The sequence below is a fragment of the Pezoporus occidentalis genome, unplaced genomic scaffold (assembly GCF_034315485.1).
Source record: "Pezoporus occidentalis ecotype Australia unplaced genomic scaffold, CSIRO_AGI_Poc_V1 ctg19, whole genome shotgun sequence".
Lineage (NCBI taxonomy): Eukaryota > Metazoa > Chordata > Aves > Psittaciformes > Psittacidae > Pezoporus > Pezoporus occidentalis.
The window spans coordinates 5060824-5078992 of record NW_026913748.1 but is presented as its reverse complement, the minus strand read 5'-3'; the positions used below and the strand labels follow the sequence as shown (position 1 = coordinate 5078992).

Genomic DNA, 18169 nt, shown 5'->3' with positions numbered 1-18169 from the left:
TAAAACCATTTTTCATGTGGTCTTCTCAGTAATATTGATGATTCTGCTGAGGTTGACCAAAGTCAGCATATTCTGGAAATCTTGTATTGAAAGCAAGTCTGGACTGATGTTTTTTAGGTATGACATGCAATAGGAATTTCATTCTTCTCAAGAGTTAAAAAAAGAGCAAGGTTATGATCCTGCTCAGTGAACTGGAATGTGACTGATATGACAGAAATTACAATTACTTATAGAAAACTAGGTTACATTTAAATCATGTATAGAAGCTGGAATCATGTAGAGTTATTATGTAATGGATTTAACAATCTGTGTATCACTTACTTGGGAAATGTGTCTTGAAGAATTTTGCATCAGTTCATTTTAGAGTTAAGGGACGAAGAAATTTGTCGGGGTGTCAAGAAAGTTTTGTCCTGGTGTCATGGTTTAAACCCAGGCAGGCAACTTGTTCACTCACTCCCAGTGAGTGGTGCCATGCTGACAACAATCGAGGCCCCCCCACCGGGGCTCTCCCCTTCCCCGCTCCCGGAGGAATGGGGAGGAGGATCGAAAGGGTGCAACTCCTACGGGTTGAGACAAGAATAGTCCAGCAACACAAATCACCACCACTACTATCAACTACAACAATGATAAGAGAAAATAACAAGGGAAGAGAATACGATACCACCGACCAAGAAACGAGTCCCACCCGGAAGCCCATGTCCTTCCGGGTCACTCCCAGTTACCCCCCACCCTGGGCATGACGTGCTGTGGTGTGGAATACCTCCCTGGCTAGCCTGGGTCAGGCACCCCATCTCTGCTTCCTCACAGCCTCCCCTCCTCCCTGGCAGAGCATGAGCCTCACAAAGTCCTTGGTCAGGGTAAACATCACTTAGCAGCAACCGAAAACATCGGCTTCACCAACACTGTTCTCAGGCTGGAAGTCAAAACACAGCACTACACCAGCTACCACAAAGGAAAAACATGACTGCTACTGCTGAACCCAGGTGCAGTGTTTTGACTTTCGGCCTGGGAACAGAGCTGGTAACAATGATGTTTTGGTTTGGCCAAGGACTTTGTAAGCCTCATGCTCTGCCAGGGAGGAGGGGAAGCCAGGAGGAAGCAGAGACAGGACACTGGACCCAAGCTAGCCAAAGAGGTATTCCATACCACAGCACGTCATGCCCAGGATGTAACTGGGAGTTACCCAGAAGGGCTGGGACTGCAGGGTTGGAGGAGGTATAGGTCGGGGCTTGGTTGGGCTGGGGGGGGGGGGGTGAGTTATTGGTTGGCTGGTGGTGAGGTGTTGTATTCTCTTCCCTTGTTATTTCCTTTATCATTATTATTATTGGTGGTAGCAGTAGTGATTTGTGTTATACCTTAGTTACTAAACTGTTCTTATCTCAACCCGTGGGAGTTGCATTCTTTTCGATTCTCCTCTCCGTCCCTCCAGGAGTAGGGGGAGGGAAAGAAGGGGGGAAGTGAGTGAACGAGCTGTCTGGCTGGGTTTAAACCACGACAACTTAGCAAAATAAAGCTGTAGGTTTTTCATTGTTTTTATAGAACTTTTGCCAGTATTGCTCACAAAACTGTTTTTATCAGTCATATGTAAACATTGCTTATCTTTCTGCACTAGTTTTTAGGTCTCTGAAATGTGTTCTCTGCATCTAATTTAACAAGAGAGCATGTATTCTTTCTAAGAAAAATATTTTGGGAATCTGTTAATTGATAAACAGAAATGGGCACTCAATAAAAAGATTTTAAGCCTTTCAAAAACAAAGCCAGCCTACTTATTATAAATATTAGCTGTTAGATAAATTAGGAGTTGGATATTACTGAACCCTATTCATTCAAATAGTTACACAGCTGTTGTGCTTTCCTAGCCATGACTTCTGTGTTTGTCAAAATTGCTTGCTATAAAATGCCACATTGCCAATGTTGTAGTCTAAGAAATGCAGCTGTGTAGATTATATTCAATAATACTGTTATAAATAATATTTTGTCTACTTTGTTGATGAGCCTATGTCTTTCTCCATTTATTTCTGTTAAACATGTACATCATATTGAAGTTATATAGTATATTTTTGGCCTTTTTATTTAGTTGAAGCAAATCAAAACAGAATGAATGAAATAGGCATTTGGGAGACCAAACAATCCAAGCAAATTAAATTATTCTAGTTTATTGGTTTAAGAGCTTTTCATGTACAGGTACAGAAACATTTTTGGTTTATTGTAGCAGAAAGTGTTTTTCTAACTGGTTGTTCTAGTCATGCAAATAACTGTGTCCTTTCATAGTGAGAGGAACCAAGATGACAGACCTGAATTGTAATGCCAGTGTATTTGGTTGTTGAACTAATTGCAAAATGGCCTTCATCTAACCTACCAGAATGTATATAATTAAAATGAGAAATATAAAGATAGTTTTGAGATCTGTTACAAGTGGGGTTACAGCTATTTTTAGTAAATTCAGCTTTAATAGAGAAAATAGAGCTTTAATATAGAGGAAAAATGTCCAAAATCTTGCACTTGAAGTGACCTTGGACTCTGAACCTGTTGTCCGTACTTGGTCTCTGAGAAGTAGTTTTAATATTTGGAAAAGGGGTCACTCAGAGTAGCTAGATCAAGTGAATAACTTTCTGCACAGAATCCAATATAAAATTGTTAATTTTCTTGGTTTTCCCCTGGCATTTCAAGAAGCAAAATAGCTAGCTGTGTGATACACAGTAGAAGAGCAGCATTTGTTCCACTATAATTCCTTCCATCAGTAATATAGTAATTCATGTGTTGGATTTATGTGTTGAATACAGTTTGATACATGTAAATTTGGGACAAATCCTGAAACTGACTGAAGGTCAATAAGGGTGCTAAGCAAAGATACCAGGACCTTGGAGAAAAGCAATTGCATTCTGTACCAGCTGTGAAGGATGAAGTGAATTGTTAGGTAATTTTGAATTTGCCCTTAACAGCAAATACGTGGGCAGCAATCTTAATCCAGCAATAGCAGAATGCATGTAGAGTGACATCTACAAATTGACTAGGTTTTTTTTTCTAATTTCTTCTCTTTGCTGCTCTTTCAACCTCTTGCGTGAGTTTTAGATAATGCCCAATTACTGAATACTGGGCACTGAAACTGTTGTCTGTACCAGGCAGTTTTATTGTAGGATGGATAATACGTTGAAATGTCAACCCTTCTTCAAAGCAGTGAAGTGTCTTGTCAGTTCAAGACTATGCATCAGTTGCTCATTTAAATTTTCCTAATGAGTGCTTAGGAGTACTTGTGAGTCTCCTGCTGAGGCTGAAGAAACTTTTTTGTTTGGGTTGGAAATAATTTTCTACTCCAGAAGATGGCATGGTTTGTGCTACTGTAAAATGGTATGTACATAAAGCATACAGCATACAGACTTCAGCAGTCATTTGTAGCTATTTACTGTGTAACATCAATCCTGTCCTCTTTTCTCAATTATAATACAGCCTGTGGTCTTCAAGGTGTTCAGTGGCCTGGGTCCAGAAAACCTGAAAGGCCTTTTAAAGGTCTGTGATGTAGACTGTACTTCTTTGGCAAATGAAATATCTCCATTTAAAGGTGAATTGAGCTAAAACTGAGAGCTATTTCTAGCTAGATTTCTCCAGTTTCAGTGGCACTTTAAGAAACCTGTAACAATTTCTGTTTTAACCACAAAACTGCTAAATCCCAAATTATATCTCTCAGGAGAAGACAAATGAAAAAAAAGCACATCTGATCATTATTGGTCTTTCTTACTATATTATTGGAAGATACTTGTTCTGATGTGATAAAACCAGTGCGGAAATTTACACCCTAAAGAGGAGATAACTTTTTCTATCTTTCTGCTGAGGTCACTTTGTACTGTTCTTGCAAATGTAAATCTTTGGTATCTATCCAGCTCTGCTCATTTGATCTTCCCAAAGGTGATGAAGCATGGTTCAGCCAGTAGAGTTGTAGCTGCTTACCACAGGAACTTTTAACTGTCTATTTTCATTGAATCAAAGTGCATCAGCATTTGTGACCAGCAGGATTTAAAAGTGTACACGGAGATTGAACATGCTTTTTAGGAGGAGAGATAAATGATCTTTGCTAATATGCTTTGGAGTCAGCAAAGGTGATTTCACCTTTTGAGCCATTTGTACCTCCCATTTCCTTATGTACATGTACAAAGCTGAGTGCATAATTACTTATCACAGCTTAAATCCTGAGTAAGTATTTCGGCTAGTGTTATACAGTAGCACTTACCTGAGTATACTGAGGAGTTTTCTTTAGGCAGACTATGCAGTTTGTATCTCCTAATGAGCTCAAAATTCTACAGTATAGAGACAAGAGTATTTATAGTCTTGAACAGAGCTCTCTATTGTGCAGGGTATTACAATGGGCCAGTCTTTTTTTTTTTTTCTTTCTTTCTTTAAGATCTTTGCTGTGTGCACACTGAAAAATAATCTGATTAAAACAAAGCATTACAGAAGTACACTGAGGCGAGAATTAATAGAATTTATTTTCCATAATCCCTGTTAACAAGGTTGACCTTACAGGAAGGTTTGGTTGGTTGTTTTTTTGTTTGTTTGTTTTTTTTAACTACTGATTCTTTTATTTCCATTGATCTTGTGACTGTTCTTTTTCCATTGCTCTATTTCTAAAGCTTATAGTAGCTACAGCAGCAGCTGATTAGGGGAAATATTGACTGTTAGGTGGTCATAGAGAGTAAAGAAGAAAATATCTCGCATTAATTAATGTTGCTATTTCGTTTGTGGCTCTCCTCTGAAGATACTACAGTGATTTTCGATATACTGGGATTGTGCAAGTTGATCAGAGGTTCCTTGTGTTTGCCATACTATAATGCTGCTAAACTTCCACAGAATGTCCTAGAATTTGATTTTTGTCCCAGTGGATCCAGTATAAAAATAGCTTCCAACTAATTCCTTCTGCTTTATCAGTAGACATTAATTCCCTCCAGTTTAGTAGTCTTAATATATCCTTGTAAAAATATTAACATTTTATGAGATGTACAAAAGAATTGAAAAGATGTATGAGTCTGTTAAATAAGAGAACTCACAGGACCACAGGCTGTACAAAATCCATTGCAAGAGCAAGAAGAGTTTCTACAAGCTAGTGTAGTGCTGGTCAGTAAATCGACCCAGCTTCCCCTTCCACCTCCTTCCTGAGGGAATGGCAGTGTCCATGCTCAATTATGTGTCCTGCTTTTCCCAAGCTTGCTTGCGTCGCCTTTTTCAGCTGTCCTATCATCTTTGTCAGCATAGCAAGCTATTCAGCACTTGGACAATTATCTGATGCTTGTTGGCCTAATTCTGCCAGACTTTCTCAGAACTCCCTGAGAAGAAGAAATACAGGGAAAGCTGCTCCACTGCAGTGCAGCTGCAGCTGAGCAAATGTATGAGGCTTCTCAGAAGGGGCTTTAGTTACTATAGAAGCTCAAGCAGTTATACAGTTAAATATTCTGCTTGTTTTATGCATTGTAACTATTTGAAAATTGCATTCTTGTAAGTCATCCTTTCTGCACTGCATCTTCCCCCAAACTTGCTTTTTTGCTTGTGTTAAATATAAGATCAAGCTTAAAAGAACCAAAGACATACACAGTAAAAGCATCTGATCTACAGTAGTTCTCTTCCTTCTCCCTCTGATAGTTTCATGTATCAGCATTGTAGTTGATATGGTTGGAGTCCAAAGCTTTTTGTAGTACATTCATTTCTTGATAGAGTCCCACATGGTACTTTTCAGACCACAGCAATCACTACAGTCCTACTTATGTGCAATTAGGTTATTGAAAGCACAGATAAATATTACCTTCTATAAATTAATGCAAGCTAGAGATGGAAAGTTGTCTTTAATCATGTGTTCCTTCAAGTTTATCACAGTCTGTGATAGTATATTTGCAAGAATTTTTGAACAGCATTTTCAGATACCAGTTGATGGGATTTTAAGATAATTTCTGTGGCGCACAGGTTTTCCAGGTCAGTAAGCTAAACTAGAGCCAGCGATGTGAGGAATATGGGTGACTTTCACATCCATTTATTGGGCATGCTGTATTAGTATTTACTTTTGTGCAACACACGAGTTGCACGAGAGTGATTCCTACTGCCAATTCCTGTCCTCTTTCGCTTCATGTTTGCTCCCTGGCAGGTCTGTATTCCAGTTCTGTGCCCCTCAGTTCAAGAAGGACAGGGACCTGCTGGAGAGAGTCCAGCGCAGGGCAACTAAGATGATGAAGGGAGTGGAGCATCTCCCTTATGAGGAAAGACTGAGGGAGCTGGGTCTCTATAGTTTAGAGAGGAGGAGACTGAGGGGTGACCTTATAAGTGTCATATAAAGGGGGAGTGTCACGAGGGTGGAGCCAGGCTCTACTCAGTGGCAAACAATGATAGGACAAGGGGTAATGGGTACAAACTGGAACACAAGAGGTTCCACTTAAACTTGAGAAGAAACTTCTTCTCAGTGAGGGTGACGGAACACTGGAACAGGCTGCCCAGGGAGGTTGTGGAGTCTCCTTCCCTGGAGACATTCAAAACCCTCCTGGACACATTCCTGTGTAACCTTATCTAGGTGTTCCTGCTCTGGCAGGGGGATTGGACTAGATGATCTTTCGAGGTCCCTTCCAATCTCTAGCATACTGTGACTGTGACTGTGTAGTTGCTGGATGGACAGATCCTGTGGCACACTGGACTGTGGTACCTGTGGAGAGGTGGCCAAGCCGCAACTCCTGCTAATTTATGCCTGTCTTTTATTAAAGGGCAGATAGAGTCTTTCTTTTCAATTTCAGATCAAATGCTTTCACTTCTCCCCACAATATGCATTGGGAGTTTGTGTGGGAATGAACGAAGTTGTATTCTTGGGAATTAAGGAACTTTCCATTAAATTTCTCTTTTTTGATGAATCCAGAGGTGTAGTGCTCTGATAATGTAACACATCCAGGCCCATTTTGTGAAGTGCTTTTGCTGCCCACTGATGCTGCAGAGTTGCTTCAGGGATAAAAGTTAAAGATCCCCAGCACTTGTGATTCCAGTTGCTTTATGTGTCACCTTTTCTTTCATGCTGCAGTCACTGCTGTATTAAACAGTGGCTGATCATTAATGATCTAATTAGAAGGACTTATGTTAGGGATGGGGAAAAAAAAGAAGAAAAAAACATATTTTCAGGGGGGCAGGTTTTCAGGAATATAAGCAGACAAAGGTTCATTGAATAAAGAAAGCTCAAAGTCAAAGGCAAGTACCTTTTCCACTGACTTATTAATGAGGTCATGAGGGAGAAGATAGAGAAAGAAAGCACAAGAGTTTTGAGGCGGCAATTTAAATCTCTCTCTTGAGCTCCACAGCACAACTAGATCCTTTGATTATGCTTAATTGGTTTTTATGATAAAACCTGCTTTTATGGAGGCCATATGTGGGTTTGCTGCAGTACATTATAAAAAACACTAAACACAAAAATTCCACTGAATTTTCTAGCTTGTTAAGGTAGCATATGGTTCGTCTTTTATCCAAGAAATATAAGATGATGCCTGATACCAGACAGAGCATGAAAACCCTATATGAAGTCCCTGTATTCATAAAGCAACTCTCCAAGGTTAAATAAAGCCAAGGCCATCTTTTCTCCATTACTGTTGTATGTTCTTATGTAGAAACCTCCTATGTGTTCTGACAGTTCAAAGGCACAGTTCATGAGTTATTGATTATTGTTGTTGTTTGCAGTGCCTCCAAAGCCAGTTCATCTGCAGAAGGTGTCACCTGTTACATACCAAACCCCTAGGCATAAAGCTTTATCAAATCAGAAACCGAGAATGGAGGAAGAGACGCCCGCTGCTGTTTCTGGTGTCACAAAGGAAAAGTCCAGTAAAGTATCAGATCTCATCAACCGTTTTGAGGGAGGCAGGTATGTGATGGAATTTGAATTGGTTTGTTGCTCTTTTGTGTGTAGACTTCCTCGCTTAAACCTGTGAGGAAGAGCATTGATACTGTGATAGTGCTCAAATGCACCCCTGCCAGAGGAGTTGATGGCAAAACTGCATGTGTTTTGAAATGATGTGAGCCAGTTGTGTATTTGGCCTGTACAAGGTGTGCTTTTTCATAAGGGGATAGTATTCTAGTCTTAATTTTTCTTTAAAATAAATCCAAAACCAAAAACCAAACCAACCCCTCCCCAAAAACAAAACAAAACAAAACCCACCAAAACCTAAGCAACAAACAAACAAAGAACTCCACATGAACTAACTTGGGGCATTTTTTAAAACATCCTGAAAAGTGTCATCAATTTGAAATAACTGCTGGTTTTAGAATGAAACATTGGAGCTAATCTTAAATTGTTTTATTCTTGCAGAAAAAAAATTTACTTTTAGAAGTAAACAGAAAAACCTGAAATCCAGATGTTTTCTTTTATACTATCTCAACCTCTTGAGATCATTTATGTGAAGAGGCTGAGCTGTACAAGTTATTCGCATTGATGTGGCATACGTTGTCTAAACTGCTTTGTAGTACTTGGTGATTTTGGTGGGTTAGCTTGGTGTTCTTGGATTTTGACACCGCCTCTTGCAGGAAACATTTGAAGCTTTGGGAAACGAGCCACAGGGAGCTCAGCTTTCACAAAATAGTGTTACTTGTGTGTCTTTAATTAGCTGTATGTGACAAGCATTAAAAGCAACTGAAGTTTCTAATATACCCGCTCTGTATAAAGAGGGCGACTTTCCAGAAAGCCCACGACAGAGGAACAGCTCAAGAAACAGTCCAGTGACAGTTGAGCCTTGCAGGTCTTGGACTTGGCTTTCTCGTGTTTCCTCAGGATACTGATGTTCTGACAGGATGGCCCCTATGGGAATGAATGAATGATGTGTAGCAGAGCACGTCCTTCTAAGGAGCTAGAGTGTTAAGGCTTTCATTGGAAGAATTCCCCTCCTCGCAACCCCCTTCCACCAGACGGGGGAAATTTAATCCTTTATACAGAAGAAACTGAGCATTGCAAAAATACGTTTGTCTAGTGGAATAGAAATAATTTCAGAGCTTCATCTGGAAGAAACTTCTGTTGTTAATCAGGGGCTTAATTGCACTCTGTCATGTCAGCTGCTCAAATATGGGAAAAAGAAATTACTGCGGCACCTGAGGTCCTGTGAATTCTAGCACGGGTCTCTAGTCCTGTTACCACTTTGTTTCCTAGTTTTCCTCCAAAGCATCACATAACTCTTTTTAGCAATGTAGAATCCTTAGAATTTAGAACCAGTGAGCACTGCATTTCTTCCTCTTGACGTGCTTGCTGAGTTGTATGGGAACTTCTTCAGTATGGTGCAATTAAAGGAAGTGATAAAGAAAGCAAGGAAAACTTCCTTATTTATAGACTTTTACAAGTAGGGACGTTTTGTTTTAGGGAGTAAGGGAAGCTGAACTGCTTTTTGGCTAACATCATCCATTAAGTACATCCAGTCATATGTGTCCAGTGATTAAATTCTCCTCAACTCTGCGATCCCTGCTTATGAGAAACTTCCACAGTTGGCGTGCTGAGTTCTGGAATATCCTGCTGTGGCTGTGGAAGCAATTCCTGTTTTTCAAATGAGCTCAGCTCACAAAATGTGTCTTCCGTGAAGGTGAACTTCACTTTAAATAATTGGTCCTCAAATGACTAGACAGCATGTTCATGAACAGCAAACTGATTGTCAGTTATGATAACTTATCGTCATTGGTCTGTGTAGCCCATAAACGTGCAGGTATGTCAGAAAGTTAATTAAACCTCTTTGCTGTGTGCAGGCAGTAGAATTAATTTACATTTTTCAATCTTGGAGTTAAGCTTATTTTTTTAAGAGGCATGATCTTTACATAACTAAAGGGAAGCTGATCTAATTTTTTTTCTTATATGGCAGAAGCAGATGAACCTGGTGTAAGATATTTTTTGAGCTCTGAATATGGATATATAGAATATGCTTTATAATATTTGTCATAACTGTCCTATAAGGAGTAAACAGAGTTTATAAGCAGTCTTCATCTTTTCAAAGATAAGTGGTCCATACTAGGAAAAATATGATAGAGGTCAGTCATGCTATTGTTTTGCAAGTTGAATATGGCTTGTTAAATGTACTTAATGCAAAAATGTATGGGTTTTGTTTTGATTCCAATGATTTTCATTTTTTTTATTTATAATTATAATGAAGGCAGGCACTTTTACAGAGTAGGCTACCACTTACAGTGGCCTAAAATTCAAAATCTCAAAAATAAATCAAGAAATAGGTGGTTAAAGGTATGGACAAGGGATAAAGTAGATTTAGAGTGGAGTTAAAATATGGAAGTGAAAAAAAAAAAAAACCAGGAAAGATGCAGTAAGATGAAAGGACAGTGCTAAATAAGGAAACTGGTGGAAGAAATGGGTAAGAATTCAAAGCTCTTCCTGTAATATGCTGAACTAAGGAAAGGGATACTAAATGTTCTTGGACGTTTTTCATGCATTTTGTGTAATTAAAGGGTAATTAGGGAACAGGCTGCTTGTTAATTTAAGCATTGGACTGAGACTTGAGAGACTGTGAGTCTTTCTACATTTCTGCCAATAATCTTCTGGGATGCCTTGCTTCATGTCTCAGTGCCTCAGTTCCCTTGTCTGTCACATGAAGCTGATCTTAGTGCCCTCCATTTTACAAAGGAGATTCAAGACATATGAGGATTGACAGTGAATTGATATGGATGGTACTCTGAATTTCCAGTGAGAAATGCATGTTTGTGCGTGTGTGTTAATGGAATAAGGCAGTTTCAGTCTTGATAGCCTGAACTTCGTAATATTAACACAGAAAAAAGGGTTTGGGAGGATTTCGTTATGTGGTGCACCTCTCATAGTCCCAATACCAAGGATTTTCTGTAACGCCATGTTTATCTTTTCTCTCATCTGTTTTATTTTTTGGTGTTTTTAGCTCATTAAATCCTAGTGATATGAAGAAAGATTCCTCTGTTCTCCACATTTCTAAATCTCAAGGAAGATATGAGTTAACACCAGCACCTCAGCCAAAACTCCCACTTCAAAAACAAAAGCACCCACTACAAAAACAGGGAAATGGTAATACTGACAAAACTCAGGTTGCAGAAATACACACAGCCAATGGAGTAGTAGCACAAGACCAGATAGAAGATGACGACAGGAGGATACCAGATCATGGCTCCGCTGTGACCACCCCGGTTCCAGATAATGCTATCAACAGCAGCTTGATAAATGGGGAAAGCAAAAGTACTTCCAGAGAGTCACTGCAAAGTCTAACTGCCTGTGAAGGACAGATGCTTAACAGCTGCTACAGGACTCCAAGCAGTGACACACTGCTCCCATCTGAAAATGAAATTCTAGAAATTAATACGAACATGAAGGAAGAACCAACTGAGGAAATCAGTAAGCAAGATCAACCTGTAGAAACAAAGGTAACAAGAAAAAAACCTTTTGTTCTTGCTGTATTACTACTGTATTTTCTCTAGGTTTTTATTTACAAAAAATAAGCTTCCAAGAGCAAGTCAGAAAGCTGAAAATCTTTTGGTTATTTTTCCTCTGAATAAAAAGACAGGAAATAAAAGTTTTATTTGTCTTCCCCATTAGTTATCTGAGGTTTTTAAAAAAGGTCAAACTGAAATAGGTGTACATGTTTATCACTATGCTTCAGCTGTGCCAGACTACAAGGGACACGTTAATGGTGTCTATAAGCCAAAATTCCATGTGTAGTAAACTGCAGTGAGAGGGCTTAGGCAGAACTACTGTATGAATCCTTAACCTAGGGTAGTTGTCAAGTAAAAGCTGAAAAGGCAGTGGCAGTGTGTTCAGTATCAGAGAGACACAAGGTTCATAATATAACAATGATATGCCTTGTTGGTAAGGAGAACATACATCATGATGAATTTCAGCTTACTTGTAAGGAAGGTTTTAAATAATTAAGGGAAATAAGTGGGTGGAAGAAAATCTGTCTTGGGAAATTAATTGCTGAAAAATTGTGCATATTTCCACTTCTGAAAGTTTGATTAAGCAGTTTGTCTTCTCATACTGAAACATCGGTGGCTGGTGAACATCATTAACAGTCCTGGTCCATCTGTGTCCTGTGTAAGTCATGACAGGAAGGCATTACTGAGCTGGACCCTTCTGGCTTCCCCTTCACCTGAGAGCCAAATAGCTGAGTGCTGATAAAGTTCATCTCTGCTTGTCATTAACCTGCATCAGTTAACTACCAATCTCTCCAAGCCCTTGAGTTTGGTTAGCTAGGGGTCACATACCTACAATTTGAGGATAATTTCTCTCTGTGGGAAAGGTGGACCTCAGATTGTCACGTGTTATAGGGTAAAGAATCCTAGAAATTGACAAGAAGGTGATGGATTGTGTGGGTTTTCTTGTTTGTTTTAGGGGTTGATAATGAACGAATGTTATGATTCCCACCTAAAAATAAGACTGGTCCAAGTCCAAGGCAAGTCCAAATCCAAGACAAGTCCAAGGCACTTTTAACCTGCCATATCTCTCATGTTTCTGTCTCCTGTTTGGTAATGCCTGTTTCCCCTCTCCATGCCTAAAAGGCATGATGAATGCTCTGTGAGCAATGATGTTAAGCTTGAATCCAAGTCACACAGTAAGGGATTGGCAGTATTTTCAGGAAAAAGCAGAAACGGGAGGCAGTCCTGTTGTCAAGTGCAGGAAGGAACTGGGGAAATGCTAATGGCAGCAATCTCTTCAAAATCTGTCTTTGAGCTGCTGGGATCAGCATATGTGATCTGTCCTATACTGACCAAGAATAAAATTGTGAGGTGTGACTGCTACTAGATGTATTGTTTGCTGGTGCTTAAAGGGTAAAAAACCCAAACAATCCAAACCCATGCAGGAAGACTCTTAAGTCAGCATTGATGGAGAGCTGAATCTGTAAAACTGAACTGGGTCACAGCAGTATTTCCTGAGATACAAGCTTACTTGTGATACAAGGACATCCCCTTTAATCTAGTGAGATGAAGAAGCGGGACTACCACAGACTGATCTAAGGGACACGCTTTACAAAATGGAGCACTGATTTAGTTTGAATTAATGCAACCTATAATTTGAAATCAGCCCGCTGGAGGTCTAAGTATCTGCTGTCATGCTGTCTGTAATAGGACGAAGGTAAAGAGGAACAGGAAAAGTTTGCTAAAGCTTTAAGCTGTTTGTGCATCCAAGCAGGAATATGGAAGAAGTAGAAGCATTAGACAGTCTGTGATTTTGCTAAGCACCCACTTTTTCTAAAGTAAAAGAATCTTAAAACTGGGATGCGGTCCAGCTGAAGTTGCTCTGCACAGACTAACAGCACTCTTCTGACCTGTTTAATTAAGTACGTGTTGGTACAGTTAAGTAAAAGCAATAGAAGCAGATGCATGTGAGTCATAGACAAACTTTAAATTATGCATCTTATATATATATATATATATATATATATATATATATATTGATACTAATGTGAAGCATCTTGTCTCTTGCATGCCATATATATCCTAATTCAGGGAAGAGGAAAAAAAGTGGTGCTATATCTTTGTAAGCACATACGCATACAGGAGGAGTAAACTAAGTCCACTGTTGGAAATGGTGAATTAAATTGGGGAATGGTGCGAAACCAGAGCAAAAAGTACTTTTTAGACTTGGAAAAGAAAGCTTATTTTGAAATAGTGTTGCTCTTACAACTATTTCCCCCCATCCGCTTATCACTGTAGATCTGACTAAAGTCAGATTATTGCAGGATCTGGAAAAGTTGAGACAAAATGTCTTAAATTTGGCAGTGTTCTGAAACATTTTACCTAAATGACCAGAACATGTTTTCAAATTATTTACTGAATTAATTTGAAAGTCACAAACCACCAGTATCACAAGTGAAAAGACAATTAGAAGTAAAAAGTTTCCTGCCTCACAGCAGAAGCACCTTCTGTCATAAAATTTGTTCCACTGAAAATGCGGAGGCTGACTAGTATGAGAACATCCCAGTCAGTTAACTTCCTGAGTAACGTCTTGTGAGAAATCTGCTGCTAGAGCTAGCTGAAGACAAGCAGACAACTGCTTCAATGTTTGTTGTGAGACTGGTAGAAAACGGGGATATAGACTGCAGGCATGCCACAGATGGAGAAGAATCCATTACATATCTTTAGTGAAGTCCTTGCTTGTTTTATTTCAATGGCAATGTTGTGGGCTCTGATATTTCAGATGCAAAACCTGATGGAGGTGGTATATTTCTAAAGGTAAGGTCAAGTTCTGATTAAAATAGGTTGAAAAATATAGTGGTTTCCTTGATTTCAGAAGCTGAGGACTCGAGAGATTAAAGGAGATCTTAAATTCTCCTCGATATTTTCATTTATATTCCTAATACTTAGGGAAGAAACCTGCTGTTTGGGTCATGAAGCAGCTGTGAACATGAATGCCATTCAGGACATGAATGGTTTTAGAAAAGGAAAAATTCACTATGTTACTTCTGACCAAACTCAGCATTATAAACAAACAAGCACAGCGTAGATTGAATGATATTTGTTCATACTCTACATCTCTCATTCTGTGTTGCTTAACATATTAGTGCAAAGCCCTTGGGGCAAGGGCTACACCTAAATAGGGTTGAATCATATATAACATCGCTATCATGTCAGTAGGTATTGTTTTCTTGGTAGGAGACAGCTCCTACCAAGGTTTGAACAATAAGTTATGGCTATATTGGAATTGAGGTTTATGTAAAGGTTGCTTTACATTAGCATAATTTTTGCAACTTTAGGACAATGGAAAAAACAATGTTTGGAAATATGAACACGGGTACAAACAGTTCATACTCTCAGCAGCATTTTTCATATAACTTCTTCATTTCAGAGTTCCAAGACCAATTTAAGTAAAAATTGCTTGCTGGAATTTCTGAAACATCCATGGAAATGTAATGATTTTAAGGACATGCAATTTCATACAGAATACATAACTAGGCCCAGGTGAAATACTTCTTGTAAGCATCCATATAGAGGTACAAGTTTGCAGTCCTGCCTCTGATGTACCTACTGCTATCTCACTTCTGATATTTTGATCCACAGTTAAAATCATATACCTCTAATCTGAGCATTCTCTATGTAGCATAATAGCCATTTCTCTTTGGCTTATACATTGGGTTGCCATGTGTTACAGATTGTCACGGAAGTTTGAAATGTTCCCTGAAATCATTGAGAAGTTTTGATGAAGTGATAGAGGATGTGTCCATGTGTACCTTGTAGTTACTATAGTTACTTGCCTCAGTATTTTTTGTTAGAAGCAAGGTAACCAATATACCAATATACTAAAAGTATAAAGAAATCGTAGGAAATAGAAAACTTTCCAGAAAATATGTTTGCATATCTTTCATTTTGATTACTGTGCTTGTGAAGAGAAGTGTGGATTTATGGTTATATCCCATGAAAATAAAGCTTAACTTGTAACTTGAGTATTAAAATTCCCTTTTGCTATTAATTATTAGATTTGACACAGTTGTTCTTTAGGGAAGCATTGAAGTTCTCAAAAGCTGAATACTAACTTCATGTTTTCCATGTTTTTTAAATATTTTTTTCGTTCCTCCGTTATCTCTACAAGGTTTTTCAAGGCTGTTTTGTTGAACAGCTCTAATAACGAATGGCTCTGTCATTCTCACTGTCACAAATATCATTCAGGATTTATCTCCAAATGATGCTGTAAAGTTGCTACTTCTGCTTGGAACAGCCAAATTCAGATCTGCAAAAGTTGAGCCTCTTCTTGGAGTTTGCCTGTCCTGAGCCCATAGTTTTCTCCTGCATGCCTGCTTCAAGGAGGGCTGGGTGGGCAGTTGTGGGTAAAGGTGCAGCATAACGTGGTGTGTGCTGCAGCAGAGCTGGGATGGCTGCAGATGAGTTCTCTGAAAGCAGGCAAAAAAGCATATGTATATATACATATTATATATACACACATGCGCGTGTATGCTAGCTGCAGCACTTGTTTTGAGCAGCTGGTGGGTTTTTCCACCAAATGTGCTGTACTGTGTAGCATGGCGCTCCAGGACCTGTGTGCCCACTCATGCATCTGGTCCCAGTTCACCCCATGTGCTCAGGACAAGCAGGTGCCACTTCATCAGGAAAAGCTCCGCAGGAGATGAATGCCACTAATAATAGCAAAATAGCCTGGGTTGTGTTGTTTTCAAGCTGGACTGACCTTGTGGACACCAGGTGCTTTTCTATAGATAGGATACTAGAGACACTGAAGTTGAGTGAATGACTAGGGAGGAGGTTGGAGCTAGTAGCAGAAAAGCGAGCTGGGAGTTCATGTAACGTGGGCAAATCTTGAGATGGTGGAGTGGAAAACTGAGGACTTTCTTAAAATAGAAGTGGCAATACAGCTTTGTGTTATTTTTGCACTGATCTAACCCTGTAGGTGGGTGTTCTTATGCTGGAATAAGAACATGAGACTGCGATTAAAAGATACATCATCTGTGGTGTGTATTTTTTGCCCACGTAAAAGGTTCTTGTGTCAGATAGCACATTTGATGTAGAGAGAAAGCTGCGGTTCAAGAGTTAGGAAGATGCAAAATGTTGATACTGAGAGGGATGGGAAAGATGGGGTCAGAGAGTACTGGGAGAGTAAAACGGATTTTTCTGAGTTAGGAGTGAGGATTAAAATGTTTTTTTTTTCTAACTGCTCATTTTATGTGATAGCTTTGAGCCTGTTATGTGTCATTTTTTTCCCCCTCTTAATTAGTTCAAGTGATCTTCTGAAAATTGCAGATTGATTCTATAGCAGTGCTTCAGGGAGCCAAGGAACCAGTAGCCCCCATGGTTTTTTGTGCCTCTAGTCCACATATGAGATCCCTTGTAAATGGCTGCACTAAACAGCGTGCTGTAGCCATTAATAGCTAATTCTCCAGCTCCCTGCAATGTCTCTTGACAGCACTTAAAATGCTGTTCTGTACGTTACTGTGGTTGCTGTGCTGATTTAAACAGATTTAATGAACAGCTTTGAAGTTACTGTTGAAAGCCTGTATTTAGGGAGCAGGCTTGCTATGTAACAGTGTGACTGTTAATACTGAAGATTAGAATTGAAATGTGTTCAGATTTGAAATACTTACTGAATACTGAAAAAGGGGAAAAAAAACCCACTGAAGTCCTTAAATGAAAAGACTGTACTTTAGTATTCAGTATTCTGCAACCCACCCTTACAAATGTACTTGCAAATGTTTATCATACTCTTGTGGAAAGCAGTGTGCAGTTTGAAATCAGAAATGATTCTCTCAAGCTCTCCTCTCTATTTTTTTAATGGAGTCTTTCCATGGTTTGTCTGTTAAGTTGCCACTTTTCCATAAGCACTGTGTTAAGACTGCTGTTTACTTAGGAAAAGACTCGGATGTTGTTAGATGTGAACACTTCTAAATCTGGAAGAAAAAATCTTGTCATGGAAGTGTGGTTTTGTTGAATTTGACACTTGTGAGCCTGAGGCATTTCTGTAATGTTTTAATATCGTAGAAGGCTGTGCTTTCATTGGTTTGTTGTTTTTTTTTTTGAAGTAACTTCTCACAGCAACTCACAGTTTTTTATTCAGACATGTTTAGTTTAATATTGAAATTTGAATGAACATTTTAAGTTTCCATTCAACAGAAGAATCAAAAACGTATTTAGTGGAATGAAAGACTTTAAAGTGAAAACTTTCCCTAAGATGAAGTGACTTCCATAAAGACAGAGCGAAGGAGCCCTCTAATTGCAGTCAACAATTAATCAGCAGTGAGTGTATCGATGAACACAAAACATTTTTGCATGGTATTTTTCAATAATTCTGTCATACAAAGAACATGCAGTTCGAATAACTTTTCAAATGGGGGTGGGAGTGAATGCCAACTGATCCCATCTGTTCCCTCTTACTTAGCAAATCAGTTCTTCCAGCTCTTAAAGGTCAGGTGTACTCGATTACTAGGATATGAACTGATCTGCTGAGTGGTGCTTTTGCAAAGAGCCCTGTGAAAACAGGGAAATATGAAAAGTTTTAGGCTTTGAATTTTGCTCTGCTCTTTGACTGTTTTTTACCTGTCTCTGACTTCTGTATTTATTGATTAAACTGCTGAAAAGTTTGTATTTTTTCAAAGTGAGGTGTCTATTACTAAATGTGAAAGTTGGATTTCAATTGTTCTTTGGACTGTAAGGTAACCATATGTCTTTTCAAACTTTTTAAATAATAAATTACATTTCCTCCAGTATTCTGAGAGCTCTTCTTATT

The 18169-nt window shown here is 38.9% G+C and overlaps 1 protein-coding gene across 6 annotated transcripts in view; it reads left to right on the top strand.

The window, feature by feature from the left end:
* The window catches only part of FGD4 (FYVE, RhoGEF and PH domain containing 4), a 116039-nt gene that overhangs the window by 74203 nt on the left and 23667 nt on the right, over positions 1–18169 (top strand). For all 6 annotated transcript variants that reach the window (XM_062616542.1, XM_062616541.1, XM_062616543.1 and 3 more), the window contains exons 3-4: positions 7687–7867; positions 10875–11370. In XM_062616542.1, the coding sequence (XP_062472526.1) occupies positions 7687–7867; positions 10875–11370 (677 nt within the window). The remainder of the gene's footprint in view (positions 1–7686; positions 7868–10874; positions 11371–18169) is intronic.